The following is a 24,685-nucleotide window of genomic DNA, read 5'->3' as shown; positions in this document are numbered from 1 at the left end:
GGTCAGCTGTCCCATCTGTTATATATCATCAGCTCAAGGAGCTTAGAGATCCAATTTTTGATTTTACATAATACATTGCTATGGTGGTAGAGTTGCTGCTGTGACCATAGGTCAGACTATGGCCAACTCATGGGTTCTGACCCACCTGTGGAAGACCATTGGTCTTATGGGAACTAGCCAGAATATTGCAAAGAAGCTACAATATAATTGAGGCACACATTTACGGAACTACCATCAGCCTAAAGTTTTCAGAACAGCCACATTTTTACTACCACTTCTCATCTCATTCTCTCAGTTCTATGAATTAATATATGACATTCGTTCCCACCACACATCCCTATGCTATCACTTTAGAATTATTTCACTGGGATACTGCTTTACTAAACACTTTATACCAAGAAGAACAATTAGGGGATCCTAGTGGTGTTGTAGAACTACCTGTCGCTTTGATGGATGACTATATATTTATGCTAAGCCAGGACATGGAAGCTATGCAATTAAAGCACTTCCTATAAGCACACATTACTTCTTATGAAATAAAATTCTACTCAGTAACAATAAGCTAAGCTAATGAAACATCCACCAAATTATTTGAAAATGCCCTCTTTCATTGTTGTCTACAAAGCGTGACATTAGTTATTTATTTAAGGGACATATACTGTACTACACTTTCTGAGTATCCACATAGTACCTTCTCATACAGTATTTTAAAATGCAAACCCATTCCATAAAACCTTTTAAAAGTCAGCAACAATAAAAAATGTTAAAATCACCAGCATAAAACTTTAACTGAGCCTTAACCTAGTTAACTCATTATGTTCCCCTCTATCAAAACCTATTTTTTTAAAAAAAAATGTGTGAGATGGGGGGTCTGCCTAATCACTACAGAACTGCATTCCATAATTTCAGGTTATATACATTTGCTCATCAGTCTAACTGCCTTTATAGGCAGGCACTGAAGTCAGTCCTCTGAGTTCTTAAGCTGTGGGCAAGACCATATGGCTTCAAGTGATCCTTTAAATAACTTTATTGGCTCCAAACCATTCCGGGCTTTAAAGGTAATAACCAGTACTTTAACGTGGGTCCAAAAATGCACTGGCAACCCAATCAAGGTAGCATGTGCTGACCACCTGCCCCCTGCTGATAACCAGATGGCTATGTTCTACATCAGCTGAAGTTTCTGAAACAGATTCAAAGGCAGCCCTATGTGAAACACATTACAGTAGCTCATGCACAACTAATTCTTCCTAGTGGGCCTCTATGGGTTCCAAGGTCTGTTTCATGAAGCCCACACACAGGACACCCCTCACCACACAAAACAGTTGGACGACACTGAGGTGGACAACGCTATATCACAATGGTGATGGACAAAGATGATTTGTTCACTATTATCACCATCACAGGCCAAGACATCAAGTGAGTTCTTACCTATATTAGGTCATTTTGGCTACAAGTTGTCTGACACCCTGTGCTCTAGCCGTGGAGCCTATCACTTAATTACTCTAAGTTCCTACAAGTATATAGGAGTATATAGGACTCTGCAGATGGCCAACGCTGACAGTCCAGGTCCCTCTGGTTCAATCAGCCAGCAAGGATGGAGCATCAAAACCATCCCAGACCCCTGGGAAGCTTACAGGTCAAACCTGATCAAGTAATGACATTATCACTTGTTCCAGACAAAAGGCAAGATCCATTGTGAGTTCTGCAGCATGCACTGGCTGAGATATAATCTAAGACAGGTCCATGATTGTCATGGAGGCCATGAATTCCTGAACTACACCAGACAAAGTCACCTTGGCTTTTATGTTGAAATCACCCAGAACCATCCACCTCATGATCCTCTGCCCTGTACCACAAATGCATTGATGTTTTCCCTGTGCTGACTCCTTTCTTTCCTTCCCAGGAATATAAGGTGGTAAAAAGGAGGAAAATAGCCAATTCCTTGTTACACCCCTAAAGGGACACCCCCTTCTTCTCATAGTTGAAATGTTAGACTATACATATCTAATACAAGTTGAAATGGAAGACCCAATGACTGCATTTGGATGGGACACTTAACTATGATTTAGCATTAAGTGCACAAGCCTTGAGCTTGCACACTTCTCCAGCTCCCTCTCTTCTCGGGTGGCCACAAGGAATACAGAAGTTTCCATTTCCATCTAGCCAGCGTTACTTATTATGTCAGAACAGCTCCAGGTACATACCCAGGTTCTTCTCCATGGGTACTGTGGTGTATCTAATTTTCCATTCTGGTTGCAGTTTCCAACACAGCACCAGAAGCCACTGCAAAAGATCTTCCAACTTTTGGGAATAGCATTTAACTCTTGATTTTATTTTAAATGACTATAAGCTACCTTTGGGGAGTGGAAAAGTGAGGTACACATAATAAATAAAATAAAATAAAAAGCTAAAATGAGGTTGGGGAATGAGGATTGCAGGAAAATAAAACTTAACTGTAAGAAAAACAGATGATCTAGAATATATGCAGAAATGCACACAATGTCATGACAGGGAGACTTCTAAAACACTCCTTGAGTGTGGTTAGTTCGTTGGTAGGTAGGTTGGTAGGGGCTGTTTCCTAGATGACTTCTGTGAAGAGGTGCATCTCTCACTCTGAGAACTGCTGTGTTGAGCAAAGCTTGATTTTAAAATAGTTGGAGCCAGCTGATTACTTACATTTCAGCAACCAAAAATCCTCTACACATCCTGAGGTGCAGTTCACCGTCTAATACAACAAATAACACCTGATCACAGCTTGCCTTCCTTTCCATTTCCTGCAGGTCAGTTCAACCTCATTACTTAAGATTATTGTGATGTGAAACCCCACAGCCCCAGCCACCACAATGACAGCAACAGATGGCTCAGAGGCCCCCTCTGAATCGCCAACAATATCTTTTTCAGCTGCAACTTCAAATTCTGGTTTGTTCGTTTATTTATTTATTTACATTTAACTCCCACTAGGCACATATGGGGGGGGGGAATCCAGAGAAGCTCCATCAGAACTCACCCACTTCTATTTGCCCTTCTCATGTTTTTCCCCCTCACAGATCTCAGCTGTGACTTGTGCAGCAATTCTCTGCAAAACCAATTCATCTCCTGTCATCTGGGACCTTCTTGGCCCTATAAACTTACTAATTCATTTCCAACCCACTCACACCTTGTGGGTTCAAAAGTTTGACTCAGACAAATGCTTCTGTATAACGTTGCTTAAATGTATTCTCAAGGATGGAATGCAGATATGAGTGTACATGACACAGGACAGGGAAAGATTTTTAAAAAAAATCAAGCTAGATTTATTATTGTCCAAACCAAAATATATTTTGAGTGGTTTACAGTACCTCTAATTCTACAAAGTTAAAGACCACATATCCCATTGGCTCCAACTGCTTCTTTCAGTATGATCTGCAACATTGCTTTTTCAACTATGTTTATTTGCACCTTCACCTCTACCACTTAATCTTTTTTATTTTATTTTTCCAGTTTTGATAAAGTGCATGCTTGCTGTGAATCCACATCATTTCCCTTTGAGCATTTTCCATTTACCTCCCACACCCTGATCTATCTCTGCCTATGCACCACACCTTCAATTTCCCAACCAAAAAGACAGAAATAAACAACAAAAGCAACAACAACAACCCCACAACCACCTAATGACTAAATTACTGACCAACTGTGCAAGGGAATGACAAGCTACGATTTGATCCTGGAAGCCACTGCTTAATTAAACCCTATGTGCTCATTAAGAAAGACAGAATAAGCATTTCATTTTTGCAGAGAATCCTGGGAACCACCACAATTTCTCCATCCCTACCCCCCCCCCAACCATAGGAAACAAACCAATCACACGGAACTTGCTTGGTGCTCTATAATAAACAAGGAGGCCTTGAAATATCCCAGGTAGCTCTAGGCATTCTGGGAGATCTCTTGGAAAATCCTTCCTTCGGAGCCCAAGCTGGGCCCAATTTCTTTCGGCACCTGGCCACCTGCGACACACACACACACACCCCGCCAGGCCTGCATCGATGCTTTGAAATGCATCCCCCATGCAAAAATAAAAATATACGGGCGGGGGAGGAGAGCCCGGGGTCTTGCCAGAAGCCTGTTGCAAACCCGTTTGAATCATGGCAGAGCTTTGCAGTCTCATGGTTCAACGCCCTTCAAGCAAAGCTGTCATTTTCGGCCCTTGGGAGGTAACGGGCTCCCAGGCTTGGCAGGGGGGGGAGACCCCTCCTGCGCAAACACTGCCCAGATTTCGCCCCCACATCAAACCACCATCACATCCTTCCGCCACGGTCAGCGGCCGAAGCGAGCAGGAGATGAATGAATTGCGGGCAGGGGCGGGCGACGGATGTTGACGAAGGTCCGCCGTTCCTGTCGCCGAGAGGAAAACGACCCCGCACCTGCGTCTATATATATATATATAAATGCAACCGCCACCCCCACGTCCTCCGGGCCGCAGACCCTTCGCCGAAGCCGAGAAAGCCGCGCGCCAAGAGACATCTTCCCACCCCGCCGCCGCCGCCTTAGTCGAGGCGGAGTCGTGCTCGACAGCGGCTCCCCCAGCCGCGCGCGCCGGGATGCCACCGTCGTCGCGCCCCCAGGATCCCCGGCTGCGGGGTGGCGGGATCCTCCGGTGTGTGTGGTTCTTTTTTTACCTGGCCTTGGAAGCGAGGATGCTGCCGGCCTCTGCGGCTGGGCTCTGCGCGGGATGCAGCAGCGAGCGGCGGGCAACGGAGGAGGCAGAGATGCTGAGGCGCCGCTGCTGCCACCACTCGGCAGTCTCCACCTTCGCCGCCACAGCCTCGGCCTCCTCCTCCTCCTCGGATCTATTCGTGTCACACACAAGCACACACACACAGAGTCCTAGGCAGACAGGCTCCCTCTCTCTCCCCCTCCCTCCTTTTCACACACACACGCACAAAGAGCAGGAAATGGCTACAGCTTGCGCGCTTCCTGAGCTCTTGTGCTCATCGCCCCCCACCCCCTGGCGCGAGAAAGAAACCTGGCCCCCCCCCGCGCAACCTCCGCCCTGCACGCCTCGCCTCCCGCCGCCGCCTCCGCAGCGTGCATCGACCGTGTCCCCTTGTCAGGCAGGAACTGCACCTGTTAACGACAGGGGACTGGAGTTTCGCGGGTTGTGAAACCACCGCCCCCCCCCAAGCCCGTCCTCCTTGAAACTGCTGGAGGAATGGGCTTTGCTGCTGGAGCAAATTCTGTAGGCAGACTCAGAGAAGGAGGGGAGAAGAACGACAGAAATCGGCGGCATGAGCAGCAACTGCGTGTCCGCTTGCTTGCTTGCTTGCCGTGAGAAAGAGTGAGTGCCTGCCTGTTGGCCTCGGCGCTTCTTTCTCATCTTAAGGGCTGAACACAGGAGCAGGAGGCTCCAAAAAGAGTGGGGAGAGGCAAGCAGTTTAAGCCTCGCCTGTGCAGCATTCAGCCAGCCCTATGTTATCAGGTGTCTGCTTCTTATTTCCACCCTTTCTTTCCTTAAAAAAAAAGGGGGGATAAAAAACATACCCATAAGTGTGTGAAAATGAAAAGGCAGCCTAATAAAAAAAAGCGAAAAGGAAATCAAGCGTTTCAAAAAATGTGTAACAGCAAGACTTTTATGCAAAACTATGTTCAGTATCAGATTATTACAATTCCTTTACACCGAGGACAAGCAACTCCTGAGTTGTACACTGAGGGTACAACTCTGAAATGCAAGAGCAAGATACAGCTCCACCTCTTTGAAGGCAATGCCATTGTTGCACCCATAAGCTAGGTTTAAAGTGCCATTTAGCTTCTAGCTTTCTTATCTCTGTTTTTAACACTGTCAAAGATAACTGCAGCAAAGTCTCTCTTCCATAAGATACAGCCTGGGCCTTGATTTAGCTGCAGTGGTCTTATGCAACAATTGTGGTCCTGGATGCAGATGTATAGCCTTGCACCAGAAATAACATTCATTCAGTTAAGTAGAGCCTGGATGAGATGTGTCTGGACTACGGACATTAACACAAGAAACACATGTAGGCTGCGTTTACCAAGCATAGGCAAACTCTGGCCCTCCAGATGTTTGGGACTACAATTCCCATCATCCCTAGCTAACAGGACCCGTGGTCAGGGATGATGAGAATTGTAGTCCCAAACATCTGGAGGGCTGGAGTTTGCTGATGCCTGGCGTATACAGTGGCATTCTTGCTGGATCAGGACATTTGTTTTAAAGGCCTTGTTTTGGGGCCAACCACCAATATCCAATAGAACTTTCCTTTATATATAAGATTTGTTAAATGCGAACCTGTGCATTGAAACTTTTTGTAATGATAGTATTTACATGGAAGACAACAGGACATATGACTCTCCAACAGTTTGTAATAGTTTTCTCATCTCATCTACATATTCCGTATTTCCGTTATTATTTATTTTCCAGCATTTTTCTAAAAGAATCTCTAGTTTTACAATCTGAAAATGGTCAAAGAGGCTAACAAAATTTATACAATGAAAACACAATACAAAAATATAATCACAGCAATAACAATGTACAAAAACTCTTAAATAGCTATACTATTCTAATACAATGCAATCCGTTCAAAGTCATCCTCAATTGGAGAGCAGTCCAGCAGGGTATTTTATAATAATGTACATTGTAATTGACCATTGGAAAAAGGTAAAGGGCCAGTTCAAGAAATTTTGGCAACTAAGGTGGAAGTTCAATATAATGTACATTATATATCATATATTTATATTTCTCTCATGTAAAATAAAGTAACAATTTGCAATCATTAATAGCATTCAACACTTGCCACCTGAGGTGCTCACATTTTTTTTACTCATGTTTCTTGTAGCAACATTAAAAACAGTTGATAGTGAAAGAATATATTATACAATATTTGTATACTAGCTAACCCTGCTGTATATATATATTCCCCACCCTTTCTTTCAACACATTATGTAAAAAGTGAAAATAAACAAGTAGCAGAATCCTATATTTTATACTCTAGAGCTTCAAAGCAAGCAGTCCATTCTTAACTTTCCCAATGTACAAGATGCAGTAATGAGTCCCACCTGTCCCTGCTGTGTCCTATGTTAATCCATGCAATTTATTTTGGAAGAAGATTGTGTTTTGAATTTGCTGTCAAAACATTTGTTTATGAATAGCTTAATATTCCCGTTCAGCTTCAAGCAGGCTTGGAGGACAAGAGCCATACTTCAGTTCCCCTTGAAATGAGTCATTTTTCAATTAAAAAAAGAGTGTCAGCTCCATAAAGCAATGGCAGTTCATCATCTTCAATATCGGTATCACCATGTGAAACAGAAGATAGACTCCTGGATCCTCACTGAATCCTCACTGAACAGATAATTAGACACAACCCTGAAAGCATCTTGCATTATCCATTTTCTCAGTTTGTGTAGGACTTTTAAATAGCCAGGATTCCTGTCGCTATTTCTGTCCCAGGTCAGCTACTTCAGTGTGAATGAATACTTCTGAACAATGCGTGCTAAACGTGGTCATGCTTTTCATATCTTTTTCCTTTTTTAATTAAGAAGCAGCTTCCTTTCATCTTTAGTTAAAGATCAGATTCAGATATTTCGTTGAGCTGGTAGAGCAGGGTAGAGAAGGGGGGTCTGTCCTCTTGCTTCTGAAGGGACAACATAGAAGACAACACTGAAGACCATATTGTGAAGGCCAATAGCAACCAGTAAAGCAATTAATTAATGAATTTTTGCAGGATTTCTATATTGCCCGATTGTAAGAAAAACTCAAAAGTGTTTTACACAAAGAATAAAATTTACCATGGAAATTTACCATGGAATAAAAATTACCATGGAAAATACCATTAAAAACAATTATTTTAAAACATTCAAACAAATAATTAAAATCAACAATAAGCTAAAAAAAAAACATGCCAGCATTCTTACTGAAAACCTTCCAAGAAGGAATAATAATAATAATAATAATAATTTATTTGTACCCCGTCCATCTGACTGGGTTGCCCCAGCCACTCTGGGCGGCTTCCAGCATATATAAAAATTATAGCAGCTGCAGTGTTGTTTAGTAAGCATTACATGATGGTGAAAACAATAGACAGCAGCTCATATGTGACAAGCCAGCCCAGTCCTGTTTCTGTGCAGTGAGCCCATTTTCTTCTGGTACCAGACAAAGCTTCCTCTCACCAGGAAGCAAAAGGCTAGGTGCAGAATATGGCAGAGGGCCCCATGAGCTGGTAAATATGTGAAAAGGGTTTCTTCTGATTGTGGCCCTACGTCATCATCATCATTCTTAATTTTAATCTGCCAAGTATGTTAAAGCTTACGAGAATTATATTGCTGATGAAAACGCAAATGTCCTGGCATTGGTAATCTAGTTAACACCTGCAGTGGGGTAACCCCACCCTAACATGACAGATTTTCCATAATTTTTGACCAATTAAAATTCTAAATTTGCATATTATTTTTCTTAGAATGTTTAAATGTGTTAGCAGGACTACTTCTGCTCTCCTTAAGTAAAGACCAGTGCTGTTTCGGATCCGCCTTTACGAGGTGATCCCTCTTCTCATATATGAAGTAATCTGCACCTGTTCTAGTACTGACCTCACTCCAGCAATGTCTCATGAGCGTGTAAATGGTATTGGAGGCCAGTCTGGGCTTATACAAACGTAAACCAGCACTGATTTCTTCCACCACTTCAGCGTTAGTCCGGTTCTCGTAAGGCATTTTGCCTTCGCTGAATATCTCCCACATCAATACTCCTGAAAGAAAACAAGCAACATATAATTTTGGAAGAGAGCGCATCCACATTAATGTCATGGCCCGCCTTTCTCCCACAGACATCTTCTGTGTCTGGGAGGCTACTTGGTTTACTGAGGAGCCCTGGGCAATCGTCTTCTAGGGCACAGGTGGCACAAATCTGACTGAAAAGAGGTACATGTCCATAGCTATTCCTACCACATGGCAGTGGCAGCAGAGAATCCTAGAGTTAGAAGGGACCCTGTGGATAATCTAGTCCAGGGGTCAGCAAACTTTTTCAGCAGGGGGCCGGTCCACTGTCCTCAGACCTTATGAGGGGGGCGGACTATATTTTGGAAAAATATATATGAATGATTTCCTATGCCCCACAAATAACCTACCTCACATGGTTATTGTGGGGATTAAATGAGGGAGGGGAGAATCATATATGCCACCTTGAGCTCCTTGGAAGAAAAGGTGGGATATAAATACAACAACTAAAATAAAATAAATCCTGAGATCACTGGATGAAACAATGGTTTTAACTGTTACAGTTTTTAGAATGCTTTAAAACATGGGTAGGAAAACTAAGGCCCGGGTGCCAGATCCGGCCCAATCGCCTTCTAAATCTGGCCAGCGGAAAGTCCAGGAATCAGCATGTTTTTACATGAGTAGAATGTATCCTTTTATTTGAAATGCATCTCTGGGTTATTTGTGGGGCATAGGAATTTTTTAATTTTTCCCCTCCAAAATATAGTCCGGTTCCCCCACAAGGTCTGAGGGACAGTGGACCGGCCACCTGCTGAAAAACTTTGCTGACTCATTTTAAAATGTATCTTTTTTAGGTGTTTTTAACAGTTTTGGAATTTATTTATTTTTAAGACTGGCTGTCTTTGCTGCCCTGGGCTCCTTCCTAAAAAAGTGTGAACAGAATTTCAGATAAATAAATACATAAATGAGGCAGCTTCCTATGTTGAGACTAAATGAGGCTTACAATAGAAATAGTCTCACTGGTTTCCTGATTGTCAGTACGTTATGTGTTTGCCTCTGCCTACATGTGGGAGCCAGGACTGATCAATTGCATTTATATCCCATATTTTCAAGGAATTGGAGGTGGCTTGCACGATTCTCTCCCTCCTCTCCCACAACAACCCTGATAGGAATACTAGACTGAGAGGCAGTGACTGGCCAATGTCACCCAGTGAGCTTCATGGCTGAATGGGGAATTCAACCCTGACCTCACAGATCCAATTGGAGAACAGCCTTTACCAAAGGTGTCATGGGCTTTGAAGATGCTCGAACTCAGGACAAAAGGGAGAAACGTGCTAAGAGGAAGGCACACTTGGCAAATCCATACTGTGATTAACTCCCACCAGGAAACCTATATCCCCACTGTGGAAGGATGTGTGGATACAGAATTGGCCTCCACAGTCACTTACAGACTCACTGTTAAGACCGTGTTTATGGAAGACAATCTTACATGGCTGCAAGTGATCGCCAAAGAAGAAGAAGCCTGACATTTTAACTACTACATCACACTGGCTCTCCAGACTTTACCACTGATTCTCCACAATGATCTCATGTAAATTATTAAAATTTTCTTTGTTGCAGACAATGCAACTTCTTCACAGGAGTTATGATCTGTCTGCCAACTTGCTTTTCAAAAGGGTCAAAATTAATTAATCAAACACAACTGCTGAATCAAAACACGGTTAAATCGAAACTGTGAAACTCACTTTAAACAAGTGTTGCTGTTCTACATGACTAGAAACAAACCACCCAAAACACTAATTGTGAATTCAAAATAAAGAGGCAAAATGGAAAGGATATTTTCTTAATTGCAGTTGACAACTGTATGCAAAAAGCACAGAGCTACCCTATCTCTAGCGGAATTCTGTATTCATATCAGCTAAGTAATGCCGCTCTCAAGAAGCATCTTCATGATAGACACACTTTGAAACATTTATAAATCTAGGGGATGTCCTTCCAGGATCCTTTATTGGTGAATAAGCAAAATTACGAAACTCTTAGTTGAAGTGCTCACTCATAGGTAAAGGCTAGTTGTCATTCCTCGGGGTGTTTTGATCCAGGTCACAGTAGGATGGTTTAATGACCCAGCGGAGAATGTGAAAAGATTGAGGGGTAGCAAAGCGGAAAGGCTCGCAGAAGCATGATGCCATGACTTGACAGAAGAATCCTCTTATGCAAACCATGCTATGCAAATTAATAATAAGTCACAGACCATGCAGGCGCCTGCAATCCCCCCCTCCCCATCTATAGGAAATGTTAAGCCAAATATGGTTTAAAACATATTACATTTAAATAATAATAATGTAAGCCTTTTTACACAAAAGGGATATGAGGACGAGGCTGGAACTTCTTATCTAGAAAGGATTAACAATGGAAGGTCTTTTCAAGAAGAAGAACTTGAAGTAATTAAGTGAATGGGAATTTTGAGATTAAAGGCTCTTACCGAATGACCATACATCAGATCTGGTACTATACCGACTATAGGAGAAAACCTCTGGTGCTGACCATTTGATGGGGAATTTGGTGCCCATGGAGCTGGTGTACTGATCATCAAGGACGTATCTAAAACAGAGCAACGTGTTTAAGGCCACAACCCATTTGAATGATTCCAGGGTCCACATTACACAAACACCATTGTACACAGAGAAAAGCTGCAGCTCCATGGCAGAATGCATACATTGCAAGCGTAAGAATCAGTTCTCAGGATCTCATACAATATTGTGGGTGAGTATTAGGGTTTTTTTGGGGGGGGTTATTGTATTAGTTTGAGTTGTTCACTTGTGTTTATATCTTGGATTTTATTCTGTGAACCACCCTGAGATCTTGTGATGGTGGTATATAAATTGAATTAATAATAGTAAAAAATACTGTGCACTATGCTAACATAACATCCTCCTTATAATACATGATTACTGGTGTAAGAGGATAATATGTCCTGGTCCAGACTGGAAGCTAAACCAAATGGTTCACTGTCTCTGGTTCCATATTATCAGATACTGCCAACCATTTCAACAGTGCTGTTAACTACAGAACATATCCGGCTAGCAACTGGTGAAATGATGCCTGGAAAACAGCAGATGATGACAGTGGTTTAACAGTTGATGGGATTTCTTTTCCAGAGGGTTGAATGTGATATGATAGAGGCATCTCATTATTTTCTTTGTTCTTAGTTTATATAGGTTTTCACAATGGCTCAAACTGTTTGATTGGAAATGACAATGGGGCAAAAGAAATCAAGTGTGGAAATCATGAGAAATGGTGCCGCCAGCAATTTGAGTTCACATTAAAAAAAAAAAAAGAACTGTCAAAGGAGGGAACAGCTAGAGGAAGTTTCAGAAAGAACAGGACAACTATGAGCACCAGACTAAATGTATATTTTGCCACAACAATGAAGTAGCTGCTGGACACATTTCAAAAGAAGGGGGAAACTTTAGTGGAATTCTACTCATCCAGTATGCATACAAGGTTCAAATTACCGTGACATTCCGAAATCTGACACTTTGACAACTTGGAATTCTCCTACCAAGCAATTCCGAGCAGCCTGTGTAGAATGGAGAAAAAGAGAGTATTAGTAGGGCTGAACTGAAACAACCCGTTATTTCTCAAGAGCAATTTTAGCTGTGTTGAAAAGTACATCCGACACCTTTTTTTCCACAGAGATTGTGAAAAAGTTTGCATATTCATTTACATATCTCAGACTTGCTCCTCCTCTTTTAATCAGATTAGTCTGTCTTCTTCACTCAACGACATAATCACATGGTCAAATCTGATTGGCTGGGCTCATGAATATGTTGGATCCATGTAGCTTTGCCCTCATTCTCAGCAGACTTGTTCCCTCACTAATATCTTCATGTAGCAAAGTATAATTGGCTACATAGTGATGTGATATCATCCCATTTAGCATGCGATTTCCAGTTGGCTGGGATTGCCCATGTGACTGGCCAGTCTGTGGAAAAACTCGACAAGGACAATGGCACCAGAGCCTCAGCAGGTAGGGAAATAATAGCATTTGAAGATGGGGGGTGGGTCGCCTAAAAGAGTAAATATTCTGACAATAAAAGGATTTTTCAGGCAATAACTATAATGGCCCCACAACCACTATTTTTGGCTCACATACTGAAATGGAAGAATATTTGTAATTATTTAAATTATGGTTTGTAAGTGGTGATAATTTACTTCCTTCTTAATTTAAGAGCTGCTAATTTCTTTGCTAGAGGTACAAACGGACATGACCCAGACATACCAAGTCTCTGTGGATGACAGACGCTTGTTCCAGATAAGTCATTCCTTCACACACATCTTGGCACATTCCAAGGAGCTCTTCCTTTGAGAAACTCCCTCGCTGCCTCTTTAGATAATCAGCCAAACATCCATGCTCCATGAATTCAAACACTAGGCACATAGGAGCTTGTTGCATGCATACCCCATGCAGCTGGACTAATTTGGGGTGGGAGAGCTTCCTGTTGACATAGGAGGAGAAATCAGTGTGGTCATGTGAAGTCCTTTGCAGAAGCTGATATATGGGCATATTCAACTGGAAATTTAAGAAAAGAGCAAGAAAATCAATGTGAAAGAAGAAAACCAGACCCAGGAATGATATACACACAAATTGTGGGTCCTGGAAAATTTCATGTTGTATTTCTCTCATCATGGTATGAATCTCTTGAAAAGTAAGATGGATTCTGCACTGCTTGGACATATAAACAAAATGTAACTGACATTTCCCCTATTTTCTGTTCAAGCAACAGCCTTGCTGAATGTATTTTAAATACTCTTCACATACGCAATGCATTTAAATACTTCAGAATGTGTATAATAAATGCTCATGCAGTTTCCCCAACAACCTGAGCTTGCTTTGTGTCTTTATGAAAATAAGCATCAGATATTAATACAATAGGGATTTTTATTGAAGGAGCTATAAAAAGCGAAACTTATGCCTTTCCTTTGAGTATAGCACCAGTGACATCAAAGTCAATCTTTCATTTCCAACTTCATCCTTAGGAGAGATTGTGCAGCATCAAAAGTCCCAGTGGAAGCAGCATTTTACCCCATCTTTATATTGATTCAAATTACTGCTTTTTAAAATCGAAAATATTTTCTTCAAGCTTTAAAATAATTGATGCCACATTTTTCATGTTTGTCGTGGTGTCTAGAGAAATATCATCTCAAAACAAAAGCAAAAATTCATAGAATCGTAAAAATTGCTGAGCCAAGCAAAGACTGCAGTAAAAATAGCCTGCTGTATGCCGGCTTTATATTCCTTATCCCTCTAGAACTGCCCAGTGTTTAAAAGTACAACATAAAGATCCATCATCAACCAGAAACTCAGGCTGAAATTATATCCTTAGCTGGGACTGGAAATAACTCCCATCAAATTTCTGAGTAGATATATAGGACTGCACTAAGTAGCCTCCAAGCATCATGACTTCATTAATATTTATTTGTGCATATGTCTGCACATAGATAAAAAATGAAATTCAGAGGTTAGCTCTTATTGTTCCAGTAAAGACCAATTCCACCAAAGTACAGGGGACAAAGAGAACCTTACAAAGCACTCATATGTCCCAGAACTTTTCAGCCTGTATTTGAAGCACAACATTCGATACATTTTAATTCTGGTTATAGAGATTGTCCAAAACTGGACATTAGTGAAAGTTGCACTAAGAGATAAAAAGTCGTGTTGCCATTTGATTCATAACAGGAAATGGTGTCTCTGTTTTACACAACATTGGGTTCACCTGACATCATTCTAAAGGCTTGACACAATGTAATGGACCTTGGCAGGATTGCTTACATCATGACTTGGGCCTCCTCAATGAAGTCTTCTTCTGACATGGCTCCTGTGCGAATGGTTTTTATGGCCACTTTCATCCGGCCCAGCCAGTAACCAAGATGAACCACCCCAAACTGGCCAAGGCCAATCTCCTGGTCAAATGTCAGTTCCTGAGGATTAATCATCCATTTTCCTAGGATAAGGCAGCAGAAGAACACTTTCAAGCCTGTGTAGTGCTTTATGAAAGAAAAGGAGTGCAGCAGTACTAGGCCTTTTACAATACCCCCAGCTATGATAATAAATTTTAAGGGTTTCAGAAGTTTCATTCAAATTTTAACAATTTAATCTTGATAATAATGGAACGTGGTTAGATTCTTATAGTAATTCATCAGTTTTCCATTAGACTGCACCATCATACACATTTTGTTTTAAATGCCCCCCCCCCCCCGTTGCCCCCATGCACTCCCCAAATCTGCTTGGGGGGCATTCGGGGAAACCCCAAAACAGAATACAGATGGAGGAAAGGGGAAATTGTTCTACTGGACAAGCAGAAATGTTTGCACTGATGGAACAATCTCCTAAGCGTTCCATTGAAGTTCACCCTTAGTATTTAAGATACTATGAGGTTCTGTTGTTTTTGCTAAAAGTACATTTCTACTTGATCCATTCATTGATGTGAGCCTGTTCTCAGTGAAAATGGATGCAACATTAACTTCTATAGAGTCATAGCACATGTCATTTAGACAAGTGAAACCATTATGCCAAATGAATATAACTAAAGAATAAAAGCACAATCAAGTCAATGCAGTCTCCTCACCATAACTTAGGCCAGCAGTAACAGGAGCCTTTTCTCTCCAAGAGCAAACAGCATACCTCAAACGAGTCACAAGACCTGCATGATGGGAAATATATATATATGAATTAGAGGAAAAGGTGACACTGACTGCTGATTGTTGGAAGGGGTGGAAAAGAGATGGGCCATGGAGCCAAGAGTTAATGTAGACTAAGGAGACAGATGACAGCCACATTTCACATAATATGTTTGAATATGTCTATGACTATGATTCATAGAGAAGTTACATCCCAAGGAAGTTCTATGAAGCTCTGTCAGTATAAAGTTTGGGCCCAGAGTGACAAATATAAGAGACAATGTATAACTTACAATCATTCAGATAATCAGAAACACAGGTAATTTACACAGGGCTGGATAAGTTAGTTGAACTTATTTCCCATTGAAATTTGTGTGAATTAAGTTATGGGAACTAAGTTTAATTAACAGAGCAATCCACTGCTGACACCAAGAGGCACTTCTGCATCTGCAAAACAACCACTCATGTTTAACAGCAGCTGAACTGAACTTTGATTTCCAGAGCAACTATATACACACACACACACACACACACATATATATGCATATATATATATGTATAAATTCTAACATCTTCGGATCATTTCAAAGCTGTTTCTCCTGTTCTTGCCTGGACATACCTCCTGCATTATGCTGGTGATAGGTGATCAGTTCCGGGATAGAATCAAAAACATGCTTCTCTGCCAAGTAGTATCTCCTGGGGATGTCGCTTGTCTCCTTGATGTGATAATGTTTTATAACAGGGTTGTTCTCGTTGCTTAAATAGACAAAACAAACAAATAAGGTTCCTTTCAAAACAGTATAGAAGCAGTTAAAAAACAAACTAGAATTACCAAGCATCAATGAAACTTTGGGCACATACTGTAGATATGACGTGGAAAACACAGACACAGATGCAGACACACACAGACACACACAACAAACAAACACTTATTTGACTCTTGGAGCCTCTACTTTTTAAAAAGGTAGTGAAAAGAAACCCTTCCATTGTTTCTCTTTAAACATTAATTAGAAAGAGCACCTTTAGAAGGTCACACTTTGGAAAGTCTGGGGACAGATATGTTTGATACCTTTTTAAACGATTCAATATTATTATTGCCAGATGGACAGTGTATAAATAATAAAATTATAATCGTTATTGTTATATTAATTAAATTTATTTACTGCCCTTCATCTGAAGATCTGAAACAAAAACCCAAATAACAGAACCACGGCAAACATCCACTGGGATTTGACTTGCCTCAAAGCCTTTGTGAAAACTGAGACTGTGTATGTGCCCGGTTGCCTTGAATCTCTCACCATGAAGGCTCCTTCCTTACCCTGAAAAGGAGGAGATGGAGAAAGTCAGAAAATCAGAGCCGATGAACAGTGATGCAACAGAGGCTTCAGAATCCCTAAACTAAGTGGCTGAAGCCATATCACCAATCCCCAAATCCACAACTCCGCCTGACCTAGAACAAAGTATAATGGTGTTGGTGCTAAGGCAGGAAGTTGGGCTTCTTTTAAAAAGAACAAACACAGGTGGTACAAATATGAGAAAAGAGCGAGCCAATCCTCAAAGACACTTGGTTAGCATACTGTATTATATTTCATCCTGCTTTTTAGAGGAAGGCTGCAGCTCAGTGGTAGAGCATAAGGTCCAGGTTCAACCAGGTAAGGATGGGAGAGACACCTGCCTGGAACTGGTGGTGGAAGGATTACTACTTACAACCCAGCAAATTATAGAATCAGGCAATTCAGGTGACAGAGGATTGGATAGTGACTTTAAAAATCATTATTTTAAATTAATTAAAATAATATCTGTAGCACTAGCAATAAGGGGGGGGGGAGAGAGAATATTGTAGCATTGTGACAACCGAACCCTCCCCCCAATAAAATTACATTATTTAAACATGTACAAAATACATTGCAAATCACTAGATCAAATTACTATATAAGCATAGCTAGATTACTCCTAAGGGAAAGCCTGAGTGGACAGACCAAATCTTATAAGGCACCTTAAAATCCCTGTAGGTTTTTGCCTGATGTTCACTGGAAGCACATTTCAGTGTGGCACAGATGCCACCATTGTAAAAGCCCTGGTCTTGTAGGACATGTTGAACATCAGGAGCACATGGTGCTACTAAGAGTGTCGTTGCATTTCCCCAAGATGTCTCTTTTGCAACATGTTCAAAGTAACCAAAGCATAAAAAATACATATCCAAGAAAAATAAAAGACCACCACCATAGGGAATTCACTTTACCTCTTCCTTCAGCAGGGCTTCTGCCTTGCTTCTGCTGATACTCTTGTTGTACCACCTGCAATGATCAAAGAGTCCCAGGATGTGAGGTTAGGCTGTACAGCTTTAGCTGTAAACTCCTTGGCTTTGGAGTTATTTGGGTTACTTTCTTGTTTTTATCCTGCACATGAAATGGCACATGAACTATCATCCATGTTAATTTGTGAAGAACATACTAAGGAAATCAGAATTCATTCATCATTACAAATTAAGCAGATTCTGAATGTTCAGCACATGCAAAAACTGCATGGCTATGGCCACGTCTGGTAAAGGAAAAGGAGAGTTACTCTCCACAATTCAGCAGACTAAATATTCCTTGAAATGGCTTTCTGCCCCTTGAGCAGATAATATCCCCCTTCACTAGTTCCACAATCCTGTCTATCAGTTTAACCCTCCCAAACCTGAAACAAATTTACACCTTCATTTGGAAGGTTTTTTTAAAAAAATCTACTCAACTGAATTCTCACCCCCTTGGTAGTAATAATCGCTTGGCCTTAGATCTATTTAAGCGTTTGCCAGCAGGAGTGTCCCATCAGCAGCAAGACACTCACATCAGCAGAAAGAAGTCAGTAGCCTTTCATGTATTTCACCTTTCCCCTGTACCCTTAAAACTATGCTTTAGGGGCTTTGGGGGACCTCTGGAGGCTGAGACACAGTGCGGGGAAAGAAGAGATTGTTCAGCCTCGTCCCTGTAGCCCAGGGTGCCTTCTACTATGCTAGATCCCAGTTCCCTCTGCAAATGGAATGAACTCTTCCATTTGTGGCTAGCTGGGATCCAAGCCAATGTTGTAGCTAAAGAGGAAAAACAATCTTACTCATATATTTGCAGATTTTCTGGTGATTTTTCAACCACGTAGCTGCTTGGTACATATCCTTCATGCCTGTTAAAAACAGAATGCTCTAATATTAGTACACTAGAAACCCAGGCATCTTTCACCCGAAGTATACATGAATTAAAATGTTTTATAATAGCACGATGCCTTTTAAACTCTCTTCTAGAAAGGGCTATTACTGGTAATAGAGGATAAGCTTCCAAACTATATTTATAGATGGAGTCCAGTAACCATCAATCTGAGCAGGAAGCAGTACAGTCTGAGAAAGCTGTGTGGCTATTAATTCTGTGTCTGCAATTAAAAATAGAAGAGAAACTCCAAGCAAATGGCCTACCTACCCATTTCTATCCTGAACCAACCACCAGTGGACCTCAGAGTTATCAATAACATGGTATTCTTCGTTGCACCGTAATTCCAGCTCCTGAGGATTCTGTGCACTGTAGTCATAAATGGCTATTACTGGGGATTCCTTGGACTCTGCAAATAATCTCTGTACAGAAAAAACAAAAAAAATCTCGAATGAGCCATATTAAATATGCAAAATTAACTACAAGAAATACCTACTTGCATGTGTGGGCTCTGGAAGAAAAGACTGTGGCCACTTCACTCCTCCTCTGTCTTTTTGCTGCTGCACTACACTGACATAAGACTCATGATTTAGTTCTCTCAGGCAAAGCACAAGCTGTAAACTGTAGGGCAAACCTTGGTTACAGCTGGCGGTTAGTTTGCAGATAGATAAACCAAAGTTGGACTTCATGTGTGAACCCAGTCAATGTGTCAGATACTCACGATCTTTCCATTCCCATTTTAGGATGGAAAGATTGCCCAGATTAAGCATATGAAAACAATAAGTATATTAAAATGCCTGCGACTCACGTTACATCATACATGCACTGGAGACACACAACAATCTTCTGCACATATGCATGATTTGTAGATTTGAAAGAACTGCATACAGTACTTAAATCCCAAACTATGAAATACTGCACTTCAAAGCTATAGATGGGAAGAAGATATATACCCAATTCAGGACCCTTACTATATTTCTACAAAGACATAACAAAAGTTACTATTTAAAAATGATAACAAGACAAGCACATACTGTATTTTTCCGTGTATTAGACGAGGGTTTTTTGAGGGTCGTCCAATACATGGGTAGTAGCATGGGGGTGGGGAGAAGCAGCGCACCTGCCAGCCAGCCGGTTGGCGGGAGCGCAACTTTCCTCGATGCTGCAGCAAGCAGTAAATGATCTGAGGAGTGTTTTCTGCCCACAGCTGGGGGGGGGGGGGAGAAGCTCAACAACTTTGGGCCATCTCCTCTCATTTTCTTAAAACCGAGTCCCCCCAAATAGAGGGGGGGTCCTTATACATGGGGGCGTTTTATAGATGGAAAAGTACTGATAGATGATAGATAGATAGATAGATAGATAGATAGATAGATAGATAGATAGATAGATGATAGATATAGATAGATGATAGATATACAGATGATATAGATATATAGGTGCTCCTTTGGATACATGCAAATATTATAGAAATATCTGAACATATTTGAATTTTAACAACGTTGCACTTCATCACTATGCCTGTGCCATTTCTTTACGCTCACCCAGTTATCCTCTGGAGTTGGGGGAAGAGGTTTCTTGGAGACTAGAAAAGGAAAAAGAAACGCTTACCAACAATATGATTCATGTTTAGAACAAAGCATAAAGAACAAAAGACAAGCCTGCTGGATCAGGCCAAAGGCCCACCTTGTCCAACATCCTGTTCTTACAGTGACCAACCAGATGCCTGTGGGATGCCCTACTCACCTGCAGTTCCCAGAAACTGGTATTCAGAGGTATAATGCCTCTGACTGTGGAGGCAGATCATAGCCAAAGTGGCTAGTAGTTGCTGTTAACCTTGTTCTCCATGAATTTAACCCTCTTTAAAAGCCATCCAAGTTGGTGGCCATCCCTGCCTCCTGTGGGAGAAAGCTCCATAGTTTAGCTAAGCAATGTGTGAAGCAGTGGTTTCTTTTATCTGTTCTGAATCTTTTAACATTCAACTTCTTTGGATGTCCATTCCTAGTGTTATGAGAGAGGATGAAAAACTTTGATCTATCCATTTTCTCTGTACCATGTACAATTTTATAAACTTCCGTCCTGCCGCCTGTTACTCGCCTTCTCTCTAAGCAAAACAGCCACAAACACTGCAACCTTTCCTCACAGGGGGTGGTTGCCCTTTTTCAAACCTCCTCTGAAAGTAGAAAGAACTATCATAATCCTACAAATCTGGGCAAATTCAAACAGCCACAGGGTGGCTCTGTTTTCACACGGAGAGTTGGTTGCTCTGCAGTTTCTGTTCATGAAATGAAGCAACTCTCACCACACTTTGCAGTGGCTCAGAGACTGGGCATGGGGAATAATGGTTAATTAACCACACAGCCAGAGGCTTCAGGCAAGCAGACCTGAAGTAGTACATTCTTACAATCATATTATAGAAAAACCTTCATTTGAACCGGCCCAAAGCAAACCTGCAAGTTCTATCTCTGAGGTTCATATTAACCACTCCCAAAACTATAAATTTTAATGGCATTCACTATTCTCCCCACTTTTGGACTGAGTTTCCATTCCCTACAATGGCAGTCATACATTTATACAGTGCTGTTATGAAGTTACATTAAACATGAGCATTGCTGTATGAAGCACATTGCCCACTTACCAAGGTTGCCAACACCTGAAAGATAAAACTATTGCAGCTGGGTGAACATTGATAACAACAAACAACAACAACAACAACTATTATTTATACCCAGCCCATCTGGCTGGGTTTCCCCAGCCACTCTGGGTGGCTCCCAACAGAATATTAAAAACATGATAAAACATCAAACATTAAAAACTTCCCTAAACAGGGTTGCTTTCAGATGTCTTCTAAAAGCCAGATAGTTGCTTTTTTCCTTGACATCTGATGGGAGGGTGTTCCACAGGGCAGGCGCCACTACTGAGAAGGCCCTCTGCCTGGTTCCCTGTAACCTCACATCTCGCAGTGAGGGAACCGCCAGAAGGCCCTTGGATAACAAGTGAGCCCAAGAAGTGTTAAGCCTTAACACTTCCTTGCCTCACTTCTTGGCTCCACCAGGTCCAACTGGGTATCAACGCCAAGGGATGGAGCTTGTTGCTTCCCATTGGACAGCCCAGCAGTAACTAGGCAGAGCTTTATACAGCAGGGAATTTAGCGGTAAAGGAGCAGGAGCTGTGATGTACAGTGGATCCAGCAAAGAGAGGGTGGAGTAATCCCCATGGAAAATGCTCTGTATACTTCAGAGACATGGCTATTCCACATGCTTACAAATACCCTAACACTGGTTAATACCAGGGTAATCACTGATCTGTCTAACACAAGGGAAGGGAAAGTTTTTTTCAGCCCAAGGGTTGCTTTTCCTCCAGAAGGGCTAGAGGGAAAAGTGGGCAGGACAATCAGTATCTTAATCTCAGGGTCGTGGGTTCAAGCCCCACATTGGGCAAAACATTCCTGCATTGCAGGGGTTGGACTAGATGACCTTTGTGGTCCCTTCCAAATCTAGAGTTCTATGACTCTTCCTTTTGTACAATAGGCTGCATTCCAGCAGCCACACACGTCAGAGGTTTCCACACACTACTACCCATCTTTCCATCCATGCAAACGAGAGATATCACAGTTCAGGAAGTCATTCAAGCCAGGCTAAAGGAGGGTGTAGAGCAGGGCCAGTGAGGGGGGTGGCCTGGGGGGAGTCCTGAGGGCCAGACAAATAGGTGTAAGGGCTATTGGCCCCAGGGCCTGAGGTTCCCATCTTTGTTCTAAAGCCATCAAAATGAAGAGGGAAACCTTTATTTATTGTCGTAAACAATAAATAAAACTGCAAGTAGAACTCAAGCAGCCAAAGCCAGCTGCATACTATACATAGCATACAACCATGCAGCTAATTATTAAAGAACAAAGGATTCAGAAGACATTCTGTATAACATGTAGCCATTTTGCAGATGGGCAACACTGAGGCTGTGGACCTCTAGTGCCAAGGACAACCCCTATGCCAGGGGTTCAAACAATAGCATGAATAGATCACTCGAGTGAGTGAGTCAAACCAAATAACAGTCAGCTTGCAATAAGCTTTATGTGTGTGAGCGAAGACTTAATTAAACACAAGGGAGCACTGAACATTTTTCTCTCTTTCCTCAGAAATGTCATGGGATATCAACTGTCAAAGGTGACCAGGTCCTTGCTTGATATCTCATCTAAATTAGAGCATCGTACATCAGGGTAAATCATCAATCCAGTACTGATTCAGGAGGGATGAGGACACTTGGAATGAATTACATACCAGTATTGGCTGGAACATACTCCACACAGCCTGTTGCCAGTTTTTCTCCCTGAGCGCAACATCTCCATCTCCCATCTATCCAGAAATTTGGGTGAAACTTTGCCACCAAATTGTTGTTGTTCCTAGTTTCTGGAAAAAGTTGGATGGAAAAATTAAGATTGTGTCAAATTTCCCCAGCCTATCCATCTTGACAATGGATAACAATCTTTATCGTTACGTGGCGTTCTGATGAAAAATGCTGTTACAGTACCTCCCATATAAACTGCCAGTGACTGGGAAGGAGAAGGTGTGACAGAAGGCTCAGTGTAGCTGAAAATTACATTCCACATGCAGAGGGGCACATCTGGTCAATCCCATCATTGTGGGCTACAATTGGAAGTGGCCAGCCAGAAGATACAATGCTTTCTCTTCTTTGGCTAGGCCAAATTTCCAAAAGAAATACAGCTGGATTACTGAATATGTAACAGTTATGTTACATGGAGTGAAGCAATAGATTCCAGACTGCACTATTTTAAATTACCAATGTGGGGATCGTGGTTGTTGCATTTTTCAAAATAATAATAATCAGTTTCCCTATGTCAAAAGTCCCTAGCATGGACAGAAGATTATTTACTATAGGTATTTTTATACCATTTCAGTGATAGTCCCAAGCATATGGGGGAATGCTAAAACATTGTTGCTGTTGTGTTTACGTATTTACTATGTGAAGGAAGCTTCGGTGCTTTTGCCCACACTGGGAGACAAACAAAAAGATATGACCCCTCATTTGCAGTCTGAAATGGTTCAGTCCAGAGTGCCAGCAACTCACAATTCAGCTCAAAAGTGACACAAAGACAGCATACGAGCTGAAGCAGAAATTGCCTTCGTGCATGCCCATCAATCAATCAATCAATCAAAAAAATATTATACAAAGGTATTTAAAGCAGCATTTCTGTTTTTCATATATGTATGCTGACAGCAGGAGAGAGGCTTATAAGCATTTCAGGCAGCAGTTGAGCTCATACTTTACTGGGGAGTAAATCCCATGGAACTCAACAGGACGATTGCACTCAAAAGGAACTCAATAGCAGACATGCAGTATTGGCAGCACATGTGAAAGTGGTTGAAGTGGGCTCTGAGTCATTAAAGTTTATGCTACAACTCTAGTGTTTTGATCCTGCTCTTGGAATATTTATTGACCTGAGAGATTACACTGTGATCAGTTACCTTCTTTCAGAGCCAGCACCCATTTCTGACAGCTCGCTTGGCTGGGAGCAAAGACGTACAGCAGATAGTTGTCATGAAAAATCTACAACATGAAAAAAAGGTGCATAGAATAAATTCCAGGCCAAATAGGAAAATAACCTACTTCTGACATAAGTACTCTTTAAAAGTCAAAATATGGCATGGATATCTATCTATCTATCATCTATCTATCTATCTATCTATCTATCTATCTATCTATCATCTATCTATATATCTGTAGCAGAAATAAATAATTCAATTATTTGCCAAATTATCTCCAGTTGCATGACTCAAATAAATCACCCATGTTACTCTAATCTGCATGTAGTTCCAAAGCTAACTGCTGCCGAAAGGGTTAGGAATTGTCTTTTAGAAGAGGAAAGCCAACTGAGTTTTTCCTAATGCTGAATTTCCCTCCAGATACCCAAATTCGTTCTTGTGCAGTTAAGAAATAGGAAAATAAACATTTCCCAGATACGTTTAAAAGTGAAACATTGAGGCTTAACATTTCCCCTCAGGGAAGAAGCTCCACAGTCTGGGCACTGTTAGCCTGCTACAGAAAAGTCTCTCTGACTCTGGTACTTGTCAAACTGATTGATTTAGCCCAGCTTAGGTTATGGAACTGAGAGGGTT

The 24,685-nt window shown here is 41.5% G+C and overlaps 2 protein-coding genes across 5 annotated transcripts in view; both read right to left on the bottom strand.

Annotated features, from left to right (window-relative positions):
• The window catches only part of CYFIP2 (cytoplasmic FMR1 interacting protein 2), a 67,795-nt gene extending 62,772 nt beyond the window's left edge, over positions 1-5,023 (bottom strand). Inside the window, exon 1 of one of the 2 annotated variants that reach the window (XM_083488324.1) lies at positions 4,656-5,023. The gene's annotated coding sequence lies outside the window, so the exon portion shown is untranslated. Of the gene's footprint in view, positions 1-4,278; positions 4,399-4,655 lie in introns of those variants that run through there. The other variant, XM_083488325.1, reaches the window with a different exon arrangement.
• A 1,355-nt stretch (positions 5,024-6,378) lies between these two features.
• The window catches only part of ITK (IL2 inducible T cell kinase), a 32,431-nt gene continuing 14,124 nt past the window's right edge, over positions 6,379-24,685 (bottom strand). For all 3 annotated transcript variants that reach the window (XM_083488393.1, XM_083488392.1, XM_083488391.1), the window contains 15 exons: positions 24,035-24,116; positions 22,829-22,957; positions 20,099-20,139; positions 18,828-18,979; positions 18,472-18,537; positions 17,621-17,675; positions 16,618-16,697; positions 15,998-16,134; positions 15,327-15,401; positions 14,531-14,702; positions 12,980-13,196; positions 12,213-12,277; positions 11,180-11,298; positions 8,572-8,729; positions 6,379-7,619 (listed from right to left, as the gene is read on the bottom strand). In XM_083488393.1, the coding sequence (XP_083344519.1) occupies positions 7,548-7,619; positions 8,572-8,729; positions 11,180-11,298; positions 12,213-12,277; positions 12,980-13,196; positions 14,531-14,702; positions 15,327-15,401; positions 15,998-16,134; positions 16,618-16,697; positions 17,621-17,675; positions 18,472-18,537; positions 18,828-18,979; positions 20,099-20,139; positions 22,829-22,957; positions 24,035-24,116 (1,620 nt within the window). In that variant the 3' untranslated portion in view covers positions 6,379-7,547. The remainder of the gene's footprint in view (positions 7,620-8,571; positions 8,730-11,179; positions 11,299-12,212; positions 12,278-12,979; positions 13,197-14,530; positions 14,703-15,326; positions 15,402-15,997; positions 16,135-16,617; positions 16,698-17,620; positions 17,676-18,471; positions 18,538-18,827; positions 18,980-20,098; positions 20,140-22,828; positions 22,958-24,034; positions 24,117-24,685) is intronic.

Source organism: Podarcis liolepis (assembly GCF_965112155.1).
Source record: "Podarcis liolepis genome assembly, chromosome: 2".
Classification (NCBI taxonomy): domain Eukaryota; kingdom Metazoa; phylum Chordata; class Lepidosauria; order Squamata; family Lacertidae; genus Podarcis; species Podarcis liolepis.
This window is presented reverse-complemented; position numbering and strand designations above follow the sequence as displayed.